The sequence below is a fragment of the Pygocentrus nattereri genome, chromosome 20 (genome assembly GCF_015220715.1).
Source record: "Pygocentrus nattereri isolate fPygNat1 chromosome 20, fPygNat1.pri, whole genome shotgun sequence".
NCBI lineage: Eukaryota > Metazoa > Chordata > Actinopteri > Characiformes > Serrasalmidae > Pygocentrus > Pygocentrus nattereri.
Genome location: NC_051230.1, coordinates 24,606,714 through 24,627,906, shown reverse-complemented (window position 1 = coordinate 24,627,906; position 21,193 = coordinate 24,606,714). Strand labels below are relative to the sequence as shown.

The window sequence follows — 21,193 nt, the reverse complement described above, 5'->3', positions numbered from 1 at the left end:
TTCCAAGAGAAAGAGTAGGCTGTTACATTACTAATGATATGATTAGAAACTTTGGGCCGTTTGCATGCATGCAACTTTTCATTTGATCTTATGAACAGCTTTTGTGGTCTGGGGAAAATATAAATGGCATACTGCACAAATGTGTGAAAACATAAAATGTGAATAGAAAAATGGTTCTCTGTGAATAAAGTACAAGATTGCTTTTAAGGATCTGTAATCAGGATTTATTTTAAAAAGCAAGTGTCTTCTGCATAGAAAAAAAAAACAGAACAAGGATCACTTTTTTTTGTAAAATGATTGTCAAGATAAAAACCCATTTTTCAAACACTGATCTTGGTACTCTGCTTTTAAGAGGTAAAACAGACAGAATGCAAATTAACAAATTCAAAATCAAGGGGTTCTTTGCTTGAAGTTCCACCATGCTATTCAAGTGCCTTACAGAAGAACTCCTGAAAAATGAAAGAAGAGAATTAGATTAGAATTAGAAAAAGATGCCTTAAGTATTTTTAAATGATATTTGGTTATAGATGTGCATGGCTGTTGGAGATCTGTTGGACCTCCCTTTGCTTCTGCTGCCACAAAGAAATCACAAGTAGTATCAGCCTTTTTAAATTGCCAGCAAATAGGATTTATAGCATATATGTAGTGTCTTGGGGTGATAGTCGCTGCAAACCCCCAATATGTTATTGCAAGATTTGAACCACAATACAATTCTGTTGTGATATATTTTTTTATATTAATAATTGTGATTTGACCATGCAGTTTATTATTTTTTACCAAATGTTATTCCATCAAAAGATGACTTTTATATAATAAAGTTTACACTTTGTTAATCTGCCATCAGTCTTTTTATTGAAGCAAAAAGTGTGAACTAACTGTGAAGTAGACAAATTAGCATTCAAAAAAATATTCTTATATTTAAAGCAGATGCTTTTATTTGGACAAACATTTAAAATGAACTTAATCCTTGAATATTTAAGTAACACTTATCCAGGGCATTTTTTAAAACATTTTTAAAAAATATGTCCCTAGTAGGTGTAGAGACCTCATTGCTGATTACTACAACAACTTCAGGATGAGGGTCTCTTCTGGAGCTACTACATCTAGTTGGCACAAGGTGGAGATCGGCATCATAACAGGGTGCACTATCTCTGTGACACTGTTCTCCAAGGCCAAGAATATGCTCACCAAGTCCGCTGAGCCAGAGTGCAGAGGGCCCTGAATTAATTCCGGACGACATCCACTAATCAGGGCGTACATGGATGACCTGACAGTCACGACAGAATCAGTCCCAGGCTGCTGGTGGATTCTGAAGGGACTCGAGAAGCTGATGAAGTAGGCCTGGATGTGTTTCAAACCTGCCAAATGAAGATCCATGGTGCTGAGGAAAGGAAAGATGGAGGACAAGTTCCGGTTTTACATTGCAGACACAGCCATTCCAATGATCACAGAGAAGCCAGTCAAGAGTTTGGGCAAGGTTTTTGACAGCTCTCTGAAAAGACTCAACATCTATCCAGTCAACCTGCGCTGAGTTGGATGGCTGGCTGAAATCCGTGGACAAGTCCGGTCTACCTGGAAAGTTCAAAGCCTGGGTCTACCAACATGGCGTCCTTCCCAGGATCCTGTGGCCCCTCCTCGTCTACGCCATCCCAATCTCTACAGTAGAGAGGAAAGTCAGCAAACACCTCCGGAGATGGCTTGGGTTACCAAAGAGCCTGAGCAGCATCGCACTCTATGGGCCCAACAACAAACTGCAGCTGCCCTTCAAATCCTTGGAAGAGGAATTCAAGGTTACAAGAGCTAGAGAAGTGGTGCAGTACAGGGACTCTAGTGATCCGAAGGTGGCCAAAGCTGGAATCCAAGTGAGGATGGGCAGGAAGTGGAGGGCGGAGGAATCTGTCTAAGAGGCTGAGGCAAGGCTGCGTCACAGGAGCCTGGTGGGAGTGGTCACAAGATGCCGAGCTGGGTTAGGAACCTTTCCAACTCCCCAAAAGAACACCAGAGGGAAGTAGAGGCAGCAAGAGGAGGTGACAGCAGCTGTGGGAGAGGCAAGATCCTGCAAGGTAGTGGGAATGAAACATCAGGGGGCTTGGACAAGATGGGAGAACGCGGTTGAGAGGAAAGTGATCTGGACTGAGATCTGGAAAGCTGAGCCTCACCACATTATGTTCCTCATCTGGGAAGTGTATGATGCGCTTCCAAGCCCATCTAACCTGCACACATAGGGCATAGCAGAAACACCAGCATGTCCATTGTGTTCCAAGAGAGGTACCCAAGAGCACATCCTCAGCTGCTGCACTGCGGCACTTGGAAAAGGACGATACCGGTGGAGGCATGACCAAGTCCTTAAGACCATCGCTGAAGCCATCAGCACTGGACTTGTGTGGGCAAAGCAGTTTCGTTCCTCAAAGAAATCCATCGCATTCGTCAGAGCAGTAGGCAGCCCCGGTCAAAAGATCTCCGACAGGCATCCTGACCACTGCTAGAGACTGGAAGCTGTTGGTGGACCTCGAATGGCAGCTGAAGTTCCCCAGCCACATTGCAGTCACCACCCTCCGACCAGACATTGTCCTCGTGTGTGAGTCGACCAAGCAAGCCGTGCTGCTAGAGCTGACAGTCCCATGGGAATACCACTTAGAAGAAGCGTTTGAGAGGAAGCTCTCCAAGGACTGGTCAGCGACTGTCAGCAGGCTGGATGGAGAGCGAGGTGCCTCCCATGTTGGATGCAGAGGTTTTGTGGCCCTTGGCCAGAGCCTTAATCAGTTTAAGCGTCATGGGAGAGTGAAAAAGGAGAGCCATCCACAATACCACCGAAGTGGCAGAGAGGGTCTCAAGATGGCTGTGGCTCAAGAGACTTGAACCATGGAGTCGTGGTAGCTAGCTAGCCATCTGGACACAAGCTGGGGTCTGATCAACCCCAGCTGGGTCACCTGGATGAGCTTGTATGATGTTGAAAGACCCAAAACACCCTATGATTCCAGGAACATCACTGATGATGTGTCCATATGCATCAGCAGATGTATTTACACAGTAAGGCAGATGAATGTAATTTTAGGAGCCTAGCCCAGTGACTCACTGATACTATAGTGGTATATCGGATTCCTGTCTTAACAATGGGATAAAAATTCTCCCATGTGCAATCCACTAATGTTTTCTATTGCTTCCTGACAACAACCCCTTACAGATGCCTTGGGCTCACCATAAGAAATGGTACTGTGGTATGAATTAAGAAAATATTCTGGTAATATATTTTATATTAGTTTGAATTTAATATCCTTAATACACATATTGTATTAATTTACTAATACAATTTGAATACTTTAGCCTCCATGTATCTATATTAATTTAAACTCAAAATATTACTATATTATACTGTATTTTTCCTGTGTTGTTATCTATATGAACTGTTTCTGTTCTCTGGCCACATTCCTCTTTTATCTTTTAATTTTTGTAATATCTTCAAAATTTTGGTCAATAGCTTTGCAAGCCAATAGTGTTTGTGTACACACTTGGCTTCCCAAGTTATCCTTTGGAATTCAAATACAATGTCCCTATAGGCTGAATCAGAATGTGTATAAAATGAAGGAATTTAGCTCAGTAGCTGGGAGTTGAAAAAAATGTTTTGCTTGACTTGTAAGATTACCTGGCATGCAGTTACGGCTTCGTCTTGTTTTCCCAGAATCCTCACTAGTGCCAGGCCATGACGCTGAATAAACAGTTCACACTGCAAAAGCACGGAAAGTGAAAATTGACCAGAAACATTACTCACTAAATACATGCTAGTTACGATTTAAAGTGATTGAATGATGATGAGATAAAACTTACACAAGCTTTTTTTTTTAAACAAAACAGTGTCAGCCAATAACATTTTTTCCTTCTGATAGCTGCCTTTTTAGTTTTACACATGAAGCTAATGAAGCCAACAAATACAGAAAATGTACACACCAATTAACCATACTGAGTTGTTTAATAATCTTAAATACACTTGCCTATGCCGAGATTATAGAAATTCAGCTTCATTTCATTGTCAGCCATATTAACATACTAGCCATATATCCAACTGTTCAATTAATGATATAACAAAGGGTCCAATTTAGACCTGACTTATGACTTCTCTATACATTAAACATTAAACCAGAGCATTGAAAAGATTCTAAACTTAAAAAGTGGCTGCTTTTTTAGTTTTGCACTGGTGATTTAGCCAATAGGTAAAGAATGCTTACACTCCACTAACTGGCACTGTGCAATGCCTACATAAATGAAGTAATTTTAGTTCCTGACACTGTATGACATGCTGTTATCAGTAAACTGGGCAAAAGTTTAACACTTAAGCTAGAGAAGCTGTAGAAGCCAGCTTGAAGCCTGAATTTACAGTTTACATTTACGTTTAAAGTACTTTTGTCTATTTTTAAAGGAAACAGTATGTCATACAGCATCAGAAAACACAAACCAAGCCTATCTGAGATTACCTGATGAGATTTCATGTCAGTATGTTACTTTAGGCATGCAAATTGCAAGATGCTTAGGACTATATGCTTCTGTTACTTGTTAGCTACATTAGCACCAGTGAAAACCAACTATATGGTATATAGTTATGTATATAAGGAAAATGTTTTTATTTGAATTTTGGATAAATTATCAATTTTAATAAGAAAAGATACAATGCCAGTGTTATGACTTTTACCCCTGGAAGTGCGTTAGGGTGGTGAAGGCATGTCTTCCAGAGCATAGAGGAGGTCTGATGCTCAGTAGCGTTCTGGCCCAGGCCAATCTGGGTCAGGATCACCAGTGTTTTACAGGACTGACAGTCCGATGGCAGGTAGGGCACTGAAGAATGAGAAGTAGCAGAATGAGAAGTGCAAGAGTGGGTATGAGCTGACTGCACTGGAAATGTTTATAACAGGAGTTGTATAGCACTGAAATGAGAGAGAACTGCAAAAGTCTTGCAATTACAAAGTCATAAATGCACTTTATTTTCTCAAATTACCCATAGCAGGTCTCTGCTGTACAAGACACAAGTGTAGCAGCATGCATATCGTATGTGGAGTGGCAGAGGTGAGCAGGAAGTCAATGATCTGTTTGCCATATGTTTCCAGGAAGTTGTTGCACTGCTCTTTGTAGTGCTCAGGCAAGTAGCTGCAGATTTTCTCCAGAGCCTCCACTATACTTTTCTGCAACAGATTTCAGATCATCAGCTTTCAATATTAGGTTTGGGTCACCTTTAATGTGGTTTCTTAATCTTTTATCACATACAGTACGGTGTGAAAGGGACAATATTCTACATTTTGCTTGTAGAAAGTCTAAAATGTATAAAAAATATCCCTAATTAATTTTGACCATTTTTCCCCAAACCTTCTTAGTCTCTTAAACTTTTCATTGTTATGTCTTTAAGGCTGATATATGTGAATGATCTCTTGCTGCCCAGTATTATTCCAATATCACAACCCCAATGAATTCAAAATTGGCTGTTTTTGCAGCTTAGAATACTGTGCAGAATCAGAAACCAGCCAAATATATCAAGTTTTGTCCACTCTTTTGCTCTTATTATAGCTTCCATTTTTTTCAGGAGATTGCTTACCCCAATTACAAAAATCAGACTATAAAACCCTGTTATTTAAGATGTCCAGTATTGGTGTTCTTGTGCAAAACTTCTTCTTTTTTGTCTATTTTCTCAGTAACATTTTCTTGACAAGCTACACATCCTTTAAGGCCCAGTGTTTTCTCACCATGAATGGATAGACAGCAACACCTGTCAACACCTGTTAAGAGTGAAGTTTGATTTTCTTAATGAAAGATGAAAGCTTTATTATTTCTACTATTTCACAGTTTGGGTGCTCTGCCAGGCCTTGGATGGTTATTAAGAGTTCCAACTTCCTAAAAAATAAATAGCTTGTACTTGTACAGTATAATTGACTGTAAATTAAGTGAATAAAGAGTGGTCTCTGACTTTTTCACAGTACTGTAGTTTCCATAGATGGACTTTACAGTCAGTTTTTCAAAAAAGGGGCTCTCAAGTGAAAATTTGCAACACCGTATCCTCAGCAAACATGTAACTTTGGTTAAAAATATGACGATTTGGCTTACATGCAAGGCCTTCATCCCTTTACCCACTTTTTTCGGAGCACCTCTCCTATAGCTCGTAGAAGCACCTTTTTCTTCATTAAGTTTTTTCCAAAAAATCTAAGGAAATTTTGTTTTTCTATGATATGGCCGCTTCAGTAATGGAAACTTACTTCAGTTCTCTCCTTTGGCAACATATCTTCCAATTTTTTGATGATAAAAAGACAAAATGTGCACTGGGGACTGATTTGCACCTGTTGGCAGAAGAAAACATGGTGTGAATTTAGAAGAGGAAGTTCCAAGTAGCACAATTTAGATGCTTATCTAAAATCATAAAACAAACAACAAGATAAGCAGACATGCTATTAATCGGTGGTGCCCAACCCTTCTTCCTGCTGATCTACTCTACAGTGAGAGGAGACAGTGGAGCTAAACTGCTGTAGACAGAATAGGCGCATACACAGTTGCATATGAAAGTTTGGGCAGTTTGGTCAAATGATATGTTTTGTTGATTTTCTAAATTAAAGTAACTACATATCCTCTACATAGAACACACTTCCACACATTTAATGTTTACTGTTGCTTGGAAAAAAGAAAGCATAAAATGTAGCTGTGCAAACATTATGGCACATTTTAGATTTTATGTGGCAAATTAGCAGAAAATGCTATAATTACCTTTGTTCCCTGTAGAGGATCATTTATTTTCACTTAGAAAGTCAACAAAACATGACAAAAACAATAAATCAGTGTCAAAAAGACTTGTTTTTGGGGTTTCCATTTAAATTTCTTTCCATATGGACAGACTGGAGAGTAAACTTTAACAATGTTTCATATTACATCAAACTCTTTTACATAAAAAAAGTGAGGGATATTACATTTTCCATGATACAGAATTAAACTTTATAGGAGAGCAGGAGTAGAATTGGGCAATGCGGCTCAACCTAAATACATCAGTATACCTCATGACTAGTCCCTGTTGAAGGCTGTGCTTGGAGGAAACCACCTGCTTCCAGGCTAACATGAAGCACCCCTGGTGTTTTGCTTTCTTGCTGGACTGTACACAGTCCAAGCACCATGCAGATGTCACCCTCTTTATGTGTCTATGGACCAACACAGACATAGACATGTTTTAAATGACTTTCAATTGAATTTTCAGCAATGAGTGCATTCACTTTTTAGGCCAAAATAATGTTCTTTAAGGCCATTCTTAAACTTCTATTTATAGAAAACCTTTGTGTACTGTCTGTATTTCACCACTGTGTAAATGCATATATTTTGTCCAATCATGATATCTCGTTCAGTCATGTTTGTGCATTCAGTGTATTTTTTAAAAATTCTAAATTGTATGAAAATTATTCATAATCATCATGACATGAGACTTCAAGATACAATTAATACTAATACTAATATTAATAATTTCATTGAAATGTCAGGTCCAAAATATCAAAATGCTAATATTTACTCATCATCAGTCATTCAAGTTAAAGGAGTATGTGCACATGCTGGAGATGTACTTACAGCAAAGGAAATTAAACCTTTTATGACAACTGGCAGATATGTTTTCACTTTTTCAATACAGTCAGTAATGGCTGTTGTCCCTGGAAGACGACCACAAAGCTGAATCACAGAGTCTCTGATCAGCCCCTATAAACAAATTACAGTGCTGTGAGACCAAAGTTCACCTCCTGGAGATCTACCTTCCTGCAGGTTTCACCTCTGACTCAAATCTAAAATCTCCCTCAGCTAAATAAAGACTTCTGAAAGCAATAATTAGATGGTTCAGGCAGGGTTGATTAGGGTTGGAACGAAAGTCTGCAGGAAGGTCGATTTCCAGGAGCAGTTTGTGACCACTATTCTAGACGTTCTACGCACTACAGCAAGACAGCAATTTTCTCCACATTTATCCCAGCCACACTCAGCTATGCTCAGTTTTAGCTTATACAATGAAGCACACTTTTAGTTTAATGAAGGATTGATTTGATAAACTAGGTACTGCATGGTAACCATATCATTTTCCATATATTTTCCATATCCATTTTCCATATTTCCATATCATTTTCTCAAATGCTCAAGACTTTTGCCCAATGCTGAATGCTTTCCAAGATACTTTAAACCTTCTTCTTTGACTATCTTACTACCAAAGTGATTTCCTATGACCTTTGCACGAAACCGTTTTTGAACAATACGTGAAAGTCACGCCACAATTTTTGCACTTCCTTAAAGCTTCTAATAGGCCATACAGCCATGAAACATTTTCAGTTCTGCAAATAACGTTCTACAGAAGACATTTGCTTTTTGTAGACATCGCGCAATAATGTGATTTTGACATGGGAGAGATATGTTGGCCTTTACACATTATACAGCTTTTGATCATTCTTTAGTATCTCAGAAACGCATTGTGCAACCACCCTAGATAGATAGATAGATAGATAGATAGATAGATAGATAGATAGATAGATAGATAGATAGATAGATAGATAGATACTTTATTGATCCCGAAGGAAATTTAGCAAAACATTGTGCTGATAAATGGTTTTCCATATAATTTTCTCAAATGCTCAAGACTTTTGCCCAATGCTGAATGCTTTCCAAAATACTTTAAACCTTCTTCTTTGACCATCTTACTACCAAAGTGATTTCCTATGACCTTTGCCCGAAACCGTTTTTGAACAATACGTGAAAGTCACGCCACAATTTTTGCACTTCCTTAAAGCTTCTAATAGGCCATACAGCCATGAAACATTTTCAGTTCTGCAAATAAAGTTCTACAGAAGACATTTGCTTTTTGTAGACAATAGTGTGATTTTGACATGGGAGAGATATGTTGGCCTTCACACATTATACAGCTTTTGATCATTCTTTAGTATCTCAGAAACGCATTGTGCAGCCACCCTAGCAAAACACACACATCCATTCACTTACCTGTGTGTCTGGCTTGGAGAGCATGTCCAAAAAAACCTCTATGATCTTGGTGCAGTCATTGCAAGTGTTTTCAGCCTAGAGAGGAGAGTTAATTATTAGGTGGTCCTACATAGTCTTGGCCAAAACTTTAATTGCTTATGCGTTTTGCTGTACTCTGGTCAATATTGCAAGGAAAATCAATGCTGAAAAAGTGATAACATGGCATGATGATGCATCTTCCATATGCATCTGCTGTAGTTTGAACAGCCCTGGTTAAAAGTGTTGATACACATCCTCTACAAATAACATACTAAGTGTTTATTTGCTGAATTTAACACTTACACAAAACAAAAAACACAAAATATGGCCTGTGCAAATGTTATGACAATATTTACATTACTTTGTTTTATTATCTCATATTGAACTACATGCTTTGTTGAGTGTAACATATTGGGGATTATATAAGTGCCATAACTTTTGCACAGGCCAGATATTATGTTTTTGTGCAAAATAAATTCTAAACGCACTAAAATTTAGAAAAATGACATTTTACTTATTTTCAACAAAACATGTCATATGACTGGAGGTGTTCAAACTTTTGCATATGACTATATATTTAATGTTTATATTTACTTAAGTGTCTTGCGTAGTTCTACTGCCCTATTTATGAATCAATGAGTGTGTTGAAACTAAAATGTATATTTTTCTGCAGGTATACCACCAAAATGCTTGTGCAGCACATGACCATACATGGTACAAAAATGACTTTCGCAACCCCTTTTCAGGTTCAGAAAAGACAAATAATGTTGAAGTGAACCTCACTACAGCAACAAACACATTTTCAGATCCCCATTTAATTTTTTTTTTTTTTATGTCAATCAGTTTATAGATTGCACAACTCACACATGTGCACATGTAGTCTTGTTTAAAAGAAGTGAAACTCTTCCCACCCCACTGACTCGCTTTCTATGATAAAGACAGTTTTAAAAAAAGAACTGAGATGAAAGATCTTATGTACTGATATATTGCTTGCTGTGTTGCAACTTAAAATCAATTTCTATTGTTAATATATGTAGAAAACTTCCCTCATCTGAATGCATTTTCAGCCAAAAAAAAAGCCTCATATTTGGGTGCTGGGAAATGAACAAAATTGTTTAGTGCATATCTCCATGATATAGCAAACATTAGAACACACCCCTTTTAATTGTTTTGTCAATAATAAGTGCAAAATGAATGCGTCACTGTCCTGCAAAACCTGTTAAAACGCCAAAGACTTACCCACTACGGAAACGTAGAGGGGAACAGGGCACTATCCTACAAGGTTTTTTTAAATAAATATTTTTTAAAAGATTAAAAGATCGCTGCTGCACTAAGCTGTTATAACACCACTCAGAATTTTTGTTGTTTTTTGTAAGAACCATGACACCAATGCAATTTCTGCTTTCTTTTATTAGCATGCACTTTTGTCAACCCAACATTTAAATTCATACTCCTTTTTCCGTGCAAAGTAAAAGATGGTGAAAACTGACTGAAGAAAATAATTACGATGAGCTTACATTATCTGTGATCAACTCAAATAATTAGACAGTTATAATAATTGTAATAATTGTAACAGGCATATAGCCAGACAAAAGAAGAGTTACCATTGAGAGGCTGGACGTTTTCAGTGGTGGAGAGTGGGGTCCTATGATTCTTGCTTGTCCTGTAATAAAAAGTCACACAACACTGAAACACTCACACAGTCATCACCACAGCTGATCTGACAGAGGAACACAAGGGTACAGCTAAATAGAAAAGAACCTACAGATTTGCAAGAACACAAAGTTATTACATTCAGACCAAACAGCCCTAATATACCGCCCCATACAAGGGGTATGGAGTGGGGCAGAGTTACTCTTCATTATTTCACAGACATTTGTTTAAATGTTATTTATCAGTGGCAGAAAAACTCACTAAGACTATGTAGAAGAGATACTGAGATAAGAGTTGAAAGATGAGACATAAAAAAGGAATTTTAAAAAAGACTTAAAAAAGGGAACCCCCTCCTAACCTGGGCCACATCAGACAACAGAGCTTTGAACTAGTACAGCAGAGGTTTACAGTTAGGATTAAAGAGAAGCACTTGGATCAAACTGGAGAAATGTCCATGAGATAAGTCAATGACTAATGTTAGAAGTCTGTCAGAAACCAACAGTGGTTAAAATGCATATAAAAACAGCAAGAAGTAATATATATATATATACACACACACACACACACACACACACACACACACACACACACACACACTTTGGCTTGTATTTGAACATGAACGTTTATATTCATTGTATTTTTAAATATACGATCATTGAGAAATTCATGCCTGCAACACTTTCTAGAGACTTGGCCAGGGATTGCAAGGGATTTAAGTATTTCACCTCATTCAGTGCATAAAAGAAAATTCAGGGAACCTTCACAAAATTCAGAGAAATCTTCATGCAAAAAGGAACTGCATTAAAAAAGTTTTGTTTCTGTGATAGATGATCACCACATGAGGTCAGGAATGCTTTGAATAACCGTTCTCAACGAACATATTATGTATAGCAGAAGCCATACTTCAACAGCATCCAGAAACGCTCACATCTTCTCTGTGCTTGAGTGCATCTGAAATGTACTTATGTATGGTGGAAATGTGTATTGTGGTCTGACAAGTCCATCGATCAGATTATTAATGGAAATAATAGATGCTTATTTCAACATAACGCTAATCTACATTCTGCATGTGATCCAGATAACAAGGACCCTGCAAGTTTGCACACCTGAACACTTCTGTAACGGAGGACGGGCAAAATATTCTGCTTTCAAAGCTGGATCACTCCGTGACTTCAGTTCTGTTAAAAGGAAAGGTGATGCAACACAAACGCTCCCCTCACAACTTTTTTGGAATGTGTTGCTGCCACCAAATTTGGAATGATTGTACATTTACAAACAAAATATTCGTAAAGTATTTGAACTAGCATAATTTACAAGAAAGACTTGTGTAGCCAATATTTACAAAAATGTACAAGAATTATTTGTAAATGATTTTAGACTAAATAACAATTAAGATGGTTTTCATCCTTCCTTCCTAAAGCAGAGGAAAATATTTTATGGTCATCAGTAGGATTTCTTACTGTATAGCTACGTGGAGAAATGCAGAGGTCGAATAAGCATTTCTGCAAAAAAAAAAAAAAACAAGCTAAATATTTTATGAGGATTCAGCCTTTATATGATTGCACGAAAAAAGTGCACTTAAGAAACCCTTTTTAAAACCTATTATAGTGCGCGTAGTGATTCTATAACAGAATAAAGGTCCAAGGTAATAACAGCGTTCATCAGTACTGAGAGCAGTTTATTAAAACACACAACTACTTAAAAATCAAGACCACTGATTTTATTTACAGATGGAAAATCTGTCAGGACACAGCAGATGACAAGCTGAAGACAGAGCATAATTAACAGCACTAATGGTAACAAGTACGTCCAGTCATTGGAATCACGTGCTGGTTCATTTATCATTACTGCCAAAACGGAAATAGCAAGACTGCTATTCCATCTGGCCAAAGACTGCATGCACCACAAACGAGCTACAAATCAAAGTCCAGACCTCATCTTACCTGCTGGCAGAACACTCGCAAGGGCGAGCAGACATATCGCAGCAGATCCCAGCAGCATGGTGTAAGTTAAGGCTGAAATGCCAGTCCGGGGGTTGATGTAAGAATGAAAATGAAGCCCACTGCAGTTATAGACAGCATTACACGCCCAAATAAGAGGCAGCAACGAAGGAGGAGGGATGGAAGGCGGCCTAGTTTCGCTTTTAACCAGTCAGATTCAGCGTTGCTCGCTTTGCTAACTGAAACTGCTTGTTTACGCCATCAAGCACATCTTAGACGCGGCTTCTCAGCCACCCGCATTCCACAAGACCCGCCTCCTGCGCTAGGATTGGCTACTAATGTCTTGCCTTATGGCTGTATTACTTTTTAACATTCTTCATACAAAATACATAAAGTCTTTATAATCATTTTCATAATATCAACCATGGGCATGTTTCAGCTGCATCATGTCTTACTAAATAGGCCTACAAACTATTTGTATATCAGATCCAAAAGCACACTGAAATTAGTATTATAGCCTAGAATTATACACTATTCACTCACTCACTCACTCACTCACTCACTCACTCACTCACTCTCTAAGCCGCTATCTTCGCGGGGGTTGTTGGAGCCTATCCCAACCCTGGGCAGGTCGCCAGTCCATCACAGGGCACAATTAAACATTGAATATTAATTATTTCAGTTCCGTCAGACTCGTGGAGATTCTTGTCTTAAATTCACCCAAACTGCCTAGTTAAATACACGAAGATACACATCACACTGTCACACACAACTCGAAGTATCAGCTGTAAACACAGGAAAGACTGCAGCAGAAGCGTGAAGTGAGAATTCTGTTTCCCGGCATTACGACAAACACTGCTTCTGTGCTACGATTGGCTAGTATCCTGCCTCCTGCGCTACGATTGGCTGGTATCCTGCCTCCTACGCTACGATTGGCTAGTATCCTGCCTCCTGCACTACGATTGGCTAGTATCCTGCCTCCTGCACTACGATTGGCTAGTATCCTGCCTCCTGCGCTACGACCCATGACCCAGCCACACCTAGCGCAGATGTGTGAAAATAATGCACATTATTCATTTGGGCTTTTTTCGTGTCCTCCAGTGTGTAAAATGTGCGAATAATGATTGGATCAAAATGTACATATCGTTATTGTGATCATAAATTAGCTGACATCGACTACAGCTGTATGGCTGTAAAACGCACACGGTGATTGTTATGATACAGCTGACGCGGTCGAACCTGGACTGTAAACCATGTAATTTATGAATGAAATAAGAGGGCTAGACCGTCTTTTTCTGTATGGTGAGGAAAAATATTTGTCTGTCTTCCACTGACTCCCTTCACTCCCATCGATTGGTGACATGAATGTGGTTTATTTAGTGACGACAAAGCTCCGCAAAGCACATCTTCCACATTGTCTGCAATCACACTTCAATCTGTCTTTTGTTTAACCATATATTGTCTAGCTTGAATTTTACACGCAATAAATGGACAATAACTCGTATTTATTAACAACACAAGCTCACCACGAGCAGGACTTTGGCAGCTGTCTGGTGGACTATAGTGCCAGGCGGTGGACCAAGTACCAAGTACATTTCTAGATTTCTGTTCGTGTTCTTTGATAGACACATAGAATTGTATATTTTGGACATGCGCAGTGTAACTATAAGTTATTAACAATGACAGCAACTGGGAACAATATCACATTAAAATAAAATGTCACATATGCCTTTGCTAGGAAAATTATAATTAACCTAAAATTGAGCCTTGTGGGAAACCATACTTTGGCACAATTTGAGAATTCGTTGTTTATTAATGACTGCAAAAATTCTTGCTTAGTCAGCATTTCTGAATTCCATTCCAGCCACTGGGGTAATAATACTGTAATAATAAGTATTATTATTGTTGCAGCCAATATGCTTTAAATGTGATATGAATCTACATTTCTTCTTTTTTCTTTCTTTCTTCTTCTTTCTTTTCATTTCAAATACATTTCATCAGTCTCATTCGACTTGTACTCCTGTTTTAATCGACCTATAAAGCTTGTTTATTGCTTCATTTCAGTTTTGCACATGGCCAAGTCAGAAAACCTTTCTCGCAGAGCGCGTCTAACTGGCTAATATAAACTGATCTGAGCTGCAAAACTATAAGACATTCGCGAGATCGCTCTGAAATTCCCACCATACTTTCTGTTATATTGAATAACAAACATCTCTGATTTTTGCACTCAGGTCACTGAATGACCAGTGGAACAATTTGTTGCATTAATTGCGCTGTTTTGTCTTTGGGTGGCCTCGAATCAAAGGAAGTCCATGTTGTACGCTGGTAGTAGGAGCTTCGCGCCTCGTGCATATAAAAGCGTGCGCGGTTTCGAGAGACACTGAACTTGACAGCTCTACTCTTGTTCCTTCTCAGATGTGCCTGAAGGATCAGAGGAATTCTTTAGGGGCTGCAGAATGACAGGGGTCATCAAAGGCCAGCTGGATGCTTTAAAAGCCTTGTCCAAGTCCCAGACTACACAGCAAAGCGAGAAAGCAGAGGTACTGAGAAGATCTCCCCTCGCATTCTCCTAGCTAGCTGCAACATTTCGACTTTTAGCGTATATTAAAGACACATCTTGTAGCGATGGGTCGGATGGCATTTCTTCCCGCTTTGGTATTTGCTCTAGCAGGCCTCGGCTGCATGGGGATCCAGCGCAAGACAAAACCTCGTTCAGGGCTTTCTAAGGCAACCAGTGAAGGGTATAGTGTTGCTGCGCACCATCCCTACAGGTACCCATTGTACATGATGCAGCTCTATCGAGACTACAAAACTGTGGACGCAGAGAAGAGCAGCACAGCCAGGGATGCCAGACCAAGTCTTCATCAGTCAGACTCTGTGCTTAGTCTGGTCGCTAAAGGTAGGCACTGGAAATATTAACATGTAACAGTGTGATGGGTTTATATTTTATTAGACTGTTCACGGGGAAAATTCTAGCTAAATTATGCTGTGTATAAAATAAATAATCATTATGTAATATTAATTGTTATCTTTAATCGTTTTAATTGAACGTAAAATATAGTGTTGCATTCATTTCCAAGCAGTCCTGTGATTTGCATGCAGGCATAACATTTTAATATTGGTAGTTTAATCGTGTTGGTCGTAATATGCAGATAAAGATCCTACGTCGAAACCTTTACTTCTGAGCTGGCATAACGATACAAACTGAGTCATGGACACATGATCAGTGTCAGAGGTTCAGGCTGGTGCCCTGACACTTGTGGGCCGTATCACTTCAGGCTTCATTATCGGACTCGTGTTATCGCCTCCTGTCTGATCCTCCACTTTTACAACTCAGCAGTGTCAGGACCTATTCGACTTTAAAGGGTTTCTCCGTTTTATGTGTACGGGTGTGTGTATTAGCCCATCAGACGTCTGTTACAATGGGACGTTCAATACACATCCCCCCTCCTCTCCCACTTTCCCCATGGAGGCCTAGTCTGTTGACATTTGGCTGGAGCACTTTACTCTGGCAGAACCTGTAGGCCATCAAGTTTATGTTTATTCCATCTTGGTTTCTGCTATGACCACGTTTATTCACCTTAATGGTTTAATTGACCCGAACGTGCTCCGCCCACAAACGTGCTCCTCCTTAGCTTATGTCCCGAGGTGGGACCTACAGGCTTTACAGAAAGTTGACTAGCGCACTATCAACGGCTTCCCGGGGCGTGGTGCATTTCTAATGGTGTTTATTTTGTATACAGAGGAAGGGCAACATAATTAAGTTGTATTTTTATTGTTATGTAACTGAGCTAAAAGATTTTTGTTTCGTTGGCAACACAGTCTAGCTATAACAACCCAGTCTAGCTTAGCAGTGTAGGAGTTTAGATTTTAATATAGCGTTTATTAGGTTTTAGTATAACGTATTTAATATTATTTTCAGATGTTATTTTCATGTACGTATACTGCGTTACAAACCTTGGCCTGAATAAGATTTTGTCAACATTCTGCAAAGTTTGTAAAACCTCACGACATACTATTGACATAGTGCACAATATATGAATGAAACTGCTAAGCAATTCGATTCAATACTGCATGTTGTTCATTCCTGCGGGCGGAGCATGGACAGATTTACTTTTGCTGTCTTTAACGGCTGCCCGTCTTTTTTCCTCCAGACTGTCAACAGATAGGTGAGAGATGGACGGTCACTTTCGACCTGTCCTCCCTTTCGTCCAGTGAAGAAATTCAGCTTTGTGAGCTTCGCTTCCGCGTACCCGCGTTCGCCGCGTCCAAGCGGGCAGTCGTGGATCTCTACCACTCTCGCCAAGACGACTGCGAGCCAGACGTCGAGCATTGCCGTGAAGAGCCCATCTTTCTCGGGACCATAAAGCCCACAGCCGTCGACACAACCTCCTCCTCCTCCTGGCGAGTTTTCAACGTGACGGCTCTGCTCACGTACTGGCTGCGTCGAGAAAGCAGCGAGGAGCCGAGTCAAACTGACCGCTTCCCTCACGGTGAGTATTCCACATCAGAACAAGAGGAGGAGGCGGAGGTGGGAGTAGAGGACGCCGTGGAGGGGAGTGGAGGAGATGCGGTCGAGCCTGTACCAGTAAAGCACCGCAGCGTCTGGACGCGCAAGATCCGCCACCCCACCGCAAACAGGGTCATGGTCGTAGTGTTTTCGAAGAGCACGCAGGCTCGAGGTCAGGTGCGCGCCCCCACTCTACTCCGCGCAGTGGAACACTCCAAGTACGTCGTCCTGCAGCGCCCCGGTGACGTCACCCAGAACCGTCGGCACAAGCGGAACCGACTAGAGATGGACCATTTTAGGCCGGTCCTCGGTGAAGGCGTGACTGGCTCTCCTGCGGTGTCCGCGCAGAGACCGCTGTGCAGGCGAGTGGACATGTGGGTGGACTTCGACCAGATCGGCTGGAATGAATGGATCGTGCACCCCAAGCGATACAATGCGTTCCGCTGCGAAGGGGAATGTCCCATTCCGCTGGATGAATCCTTCAAGCCCACCAATCACGCCTACATGCAGGTAAGTCACCCCTATGGTCTAGACTTCCCTGTAATGACAGATGCGTTAGCATCGTTTATCCATCATTCTAATTACAGAGATAAGAGGAAAATCACAAATCAAGTGATGACTTGTTAGTTGAAGAGATCAGGGAAACATGTCTTTTATCCATCAGCCAATGATACGTGGCCGAAGTCAGAGTAGCTCAACTGGAAGTTGCCATTGGGAATTGAAATGGGACTGTTTTTTTTTCCTCACAGAGTCTCCTGAAACTCTATCATCCGGAGCGGGTCACCTGTCCGTCCTGCGTGCCCACTCGTCTCAGCTCGCTCTCTATGTTATATTACGAGGGCGATGACGTGGTTCTGCGCCACCATGAGGACATGGTTGTAGAGGAGTGTGGCTGCCACTGAAGGGAACAGCTGAAAGACTTAGCTTGTAGTCCATTCGTATTCAGACAACTCTTTCTTTACTGCAGCCTGCCAGATGTGGCGCAACAGTCGGGGCTTGTCTCAAAAATGGTAGAAAATACTGCGCTCAGCAGTGAATGATCACTGATGCTCCTGGGAAACAGCCTATTCACTTTATGGTTCTTTCATGGGCTTCTTTGTTGGTGTTACACATTACCGTTACACACTGTTTTAGGAAATCAGTGACTTCCTAAAAAAGTAGGAAGTGAGTTACTTATATATGTTAAAAAAGGCAGTATCCAAGATGATGCCAGTCTATTGGTAGAATGGAAATATTTAATATGTAAATATGACACATTTTTAAAAATATGTAGTAGTTTTGGACTTTTTAATTTTAATGAATGTACAAAATGTATATAGTATGTTTTCAATAAATCTGTATTTATATTACTAAAATGTGTATAATACATGAAATGTTCCAAAGCCTTTATGCATTGCTATTCTTAAAAGACTTTTTATATTTTGTATGTGTACAAAGCAGTAAAGCAAATATTCAGTAATTTTTTGTGAACACAATTTTTTTAGAAAACACTCAACATATTACAGGCCCTCTGATAAAGTTACCACAAGACTCCTGTAAACTAATGGATCATCCCTCACAAACAGCAGGAATCAATGGGAATGATTGTGGATCAGGTCTTTCAGACTTTTTTGCTGTTACTAATGGCATTCAATATTCAATATATAGAGACAATTTAAGGTGTCATCATTCATTATTATCAGTCTATGTGTCAATAACAGGGATCATTCTTTCAAACAGAAATGGCTTGAGCTGATGAGAACTGATGCCTAGCTGAATGGCTTATGGTTGGCCTTTATTTCAATTGTAAAGTGCTGCTTTCTACACTGATATGTTTTTCTTACTCTGTAGGCAATCCTAGTACAGATATGAATAAAAACAAATAAACACCTTGACACTATATGGCAGTTCTGCACTGTCTGCACAAATCTTCATGCAAACATAAATATTTCTTAAGAAAAATGGTACAATCAATATAAAATGAAAAAAAAAAACAATAAATAAGAATGACTATTTGAGAAAAGTATTTTTTTAGAAAGACATAAATCTGACAAAACAGTCTGACTTGTCACACAGTGACTATTAGCCATTAGTGTAATGATTTTACATCTACAAGGACCAACAAAGTATGAGTGTCTAATAGAGTGGACAGTGAGTAGACACAGTGTTTAAAAATTCTCCACTGCTGTATCTGATCCAGTCGTACCAGCACCAACACACACTAGCACCCCATCACCATCTCAGTGTTACTAAAGTGCACCTATTTAGAAAGCAGAGCTGACAAAATGGACAATGAGCATAGAAACAAGGAAGTGGTCACAATGTTATGCTCATCTGTGTATGTTACTGTTCTGATATATAAGCTCCATCCATAATTGCTGTTATGTGTTTAGATCTAATGTTTAGATGCATAACTGGTTATTTTTAACAAGGATTGTGAATCTGGGAGGAGTTTTGCAAAGCTGCTTGGGTGAAAGAAATTGCAAAAAAAATTGTGAAGTTTGAAGCTACAGTGGGGAAGAATCTCAGAAGCTGAAAAGCTAGAAACAACAAGATGTCAGTGACTGGCTATGCTCTGGTCATCTGTCGTTCAGGCATGACTTGTTGACACGTTGATTTGACCATTAAAATCAGTCAGATGAAGACTGATTTCAGGTCTCAGTCTGCTCCCTTAAGTTCATCTGCACTTAGAAATTAGAAACTAGCTAGAGACAAATATAAACTTGAAAACTCCATGGAAAGACTCCATAGGAGGCCATGAAAACTGAAGATGAAAATGAACCAGTGTTCATTTCCACTCCCCATAGAGTACAGTGAAATGACAGTCACAGTGAGGGAGCAATGACAAGGTCAAGTAAAAATCAAAGAAAACCTGCAAAATAAGGCTTATAAAGGCAATTCACCAATTTTTTTGCATAGCACTTCTTTATCTTCTCTAAAGACCAAATTGTGGGCAACAGTGGCCCAGTAATCTTTGTTCAATCAGCTGCAACAAGGGAAAAAACTCCCTGAGCACAGCATGAGGAAGCAAGAAGTTTCAGAAGTTCTGTTTAAATGAGGCTTTTAAAAATGACATCGTCTTTGTATCAACAAAGTAGTCCCATTTGAGCAGTTACTTTCAATGTCCAAATAAACAGCAGATTTCAGATAAAAGTCCAGGACTTCAAGACAAAAGAGGTGAAGACATTTGTTAATTTGTGGGTGGGTGGGTAGTTGTGCATTTTGGGGAACTGAGAGTGTTTCTAGCATTTGAAAGGTGGGTGGTATCTGGAGGTGTGTGAATCATCACATTGTAGAAAGAGGTTATTACTAGAGTTGGGTGGTCTGAGGGTTGGTTGTTACAGAAAGTGACAAACAGAAGCAGCTATGTGAATTGAACACACCACATGTGGTGCTCTCTTGTTGTTTTTGCACATATCAATTAAATGTAACATGGCAAGACATACTGAAAAGAGTGGCATCTGTACAGTACATTTTACAATATGTTTATTTATTATGCATGTTGTAGATTTAATCAGGAGATACTGGTTTATTCTATTTCCAATCAGAGAATTTAAATATTGCACATATATATTGCATTAATATAGCAAATATTGCACTGTGGAAAGTACTTAAATGATATCACCAATTGTTAAAATTGCTGTATAATTAGACTGTTAATATATAAAGTTATTCATCAGAGTAATTTGATGTGAAACAAGCCATTCTGGGGGGAAAAAACGTAACAAATTTACGGTAAAGGAACCAGAAGTGTTAAATGTATGTAAAAGCTCATTACACAAAATGGTAACAAATACACTGCCTGATGTCTGAAAACATATTTTGGTGGCAAAGTACATGCAGCACGCTGTATGGCAAAACTGTTCTCAAAGAAAGCATATTTTTGTGGATTTATCATTATTTTACATTTCATAAAAATAGAATAAATAATAAATAACAAAAGCTGCTGGTGAATTAGTCAGTTTGGATAGTAAATAAAATCACCATATTTGCATGATAGACTTTGTGACCCCTGGTTTTTATGACCACTGTAAATAAATCTGAGTTGGTAGTTTTTTTACATTGCATTTTGTATCAGTCAGAATGACTTTGATTCACATCTGAACAATTG

General features: G+C 39.3%; 2 protein-coding genes across 2 annotated transcripts; one reads left to right on the top strand and one right to left on the bottom strand.

Annotated features, from left to right (window-relative positions):
• Window positions 1-197: 197 nt before the first annotated feature.
• Window positions 198-12,849, bottom strand: sftpbb (surfactant protein Bb). The gene is made up of 10 exons (XM_017716317.2): window positions 12,597-12,849; window positions 10,605-10,663; window positions 8,983-9,057; window positions 7,579-7,704; window positions 7,020-7,160; window positions 6,234-6,314; window positions 4,988-5,171; window positions 4,685-4,827; window positions 3,644-3,724; window positions 198-449 (listed from the first exon to the last, which is right to left on the bottom strand). Exons 1-10 carry the CDS (start codon window positions 12,652-12,654, stop codon window positions 423-425), a joined length of 975 nt encoding a protein of 324 aa, XP_017571806.1. The 5' UTR covers window positions 12,655-12,849; the 3' UTR covers window positions 198-422.
• Window positions 12,850-15,024: 2,175 nt separating this feature from the next.
• spaw (southpaw) lies at window positions 15,025-21,139 on the top strand. The gene is made up of 3 exons (XM_017716309.2): window positions 15,025-15,492; window positions 16,748-17,613; window positions 17,853-21,139. Exons 1-3 carry the CDS (start codon window positions 15,219-15,221, stop codon window positions 18,003-18,005), a joined length of 1,293 nt encoding a protein of 430 aa, XP_017571798.2. The 5' UTR covers window positions 15,025-15,218; the 3' UTR covers window positions 18,006-21,139.
• Window positions 21,140-21,193: the final 54 nt, after the last annotated feature.

Bases quoted from the DNA above. Each gene is read 5' to 3' on its own strand.
- sftpbb (XM_017716317.2), bottom strand. From the start codon at position 12,654: ATGCTGCTGGGATCTGCTGCGATATGTCTGCTCGCCCTTGCGAGTGTT. The intron at 7,161-7,578 runs GTAAGTACATCT...GTTGGTCCATAG, and splicing joins AAGGTTTAATTTCCTTTGCT to ACACATAAAGAGGGTGACAT. The intron at 3,725-4,684 runs GTAAAAGTCATA...GTGCTTTTGCAG, and splicing joins ACCCTAACGCACTTCCAGGG to TGTGAACTGTTTATTCAGCG.
- spaw (XM_017716309.2), top strand. From the start codon at position 15,219: ATGGGTCGGATGGCATTTCTTCCCGCTTTGGTATTTGCTCTAGCAGGC. The intron at 15,493-16,747 runs GTAGGCACTGGA...TTTTTCCTCCAG, and splicing joins GCTTAGTCTGGTCGCTAAAG to ACTGTCAACAGATAGGTGAG. The intron at 17,614-17,852 runs GTAAGTCACCCC...TTTTCCTCACAG, and splicing joins CCAATCACGCCTACATGCAG to AGTCTCCTGAAACTCTATCA.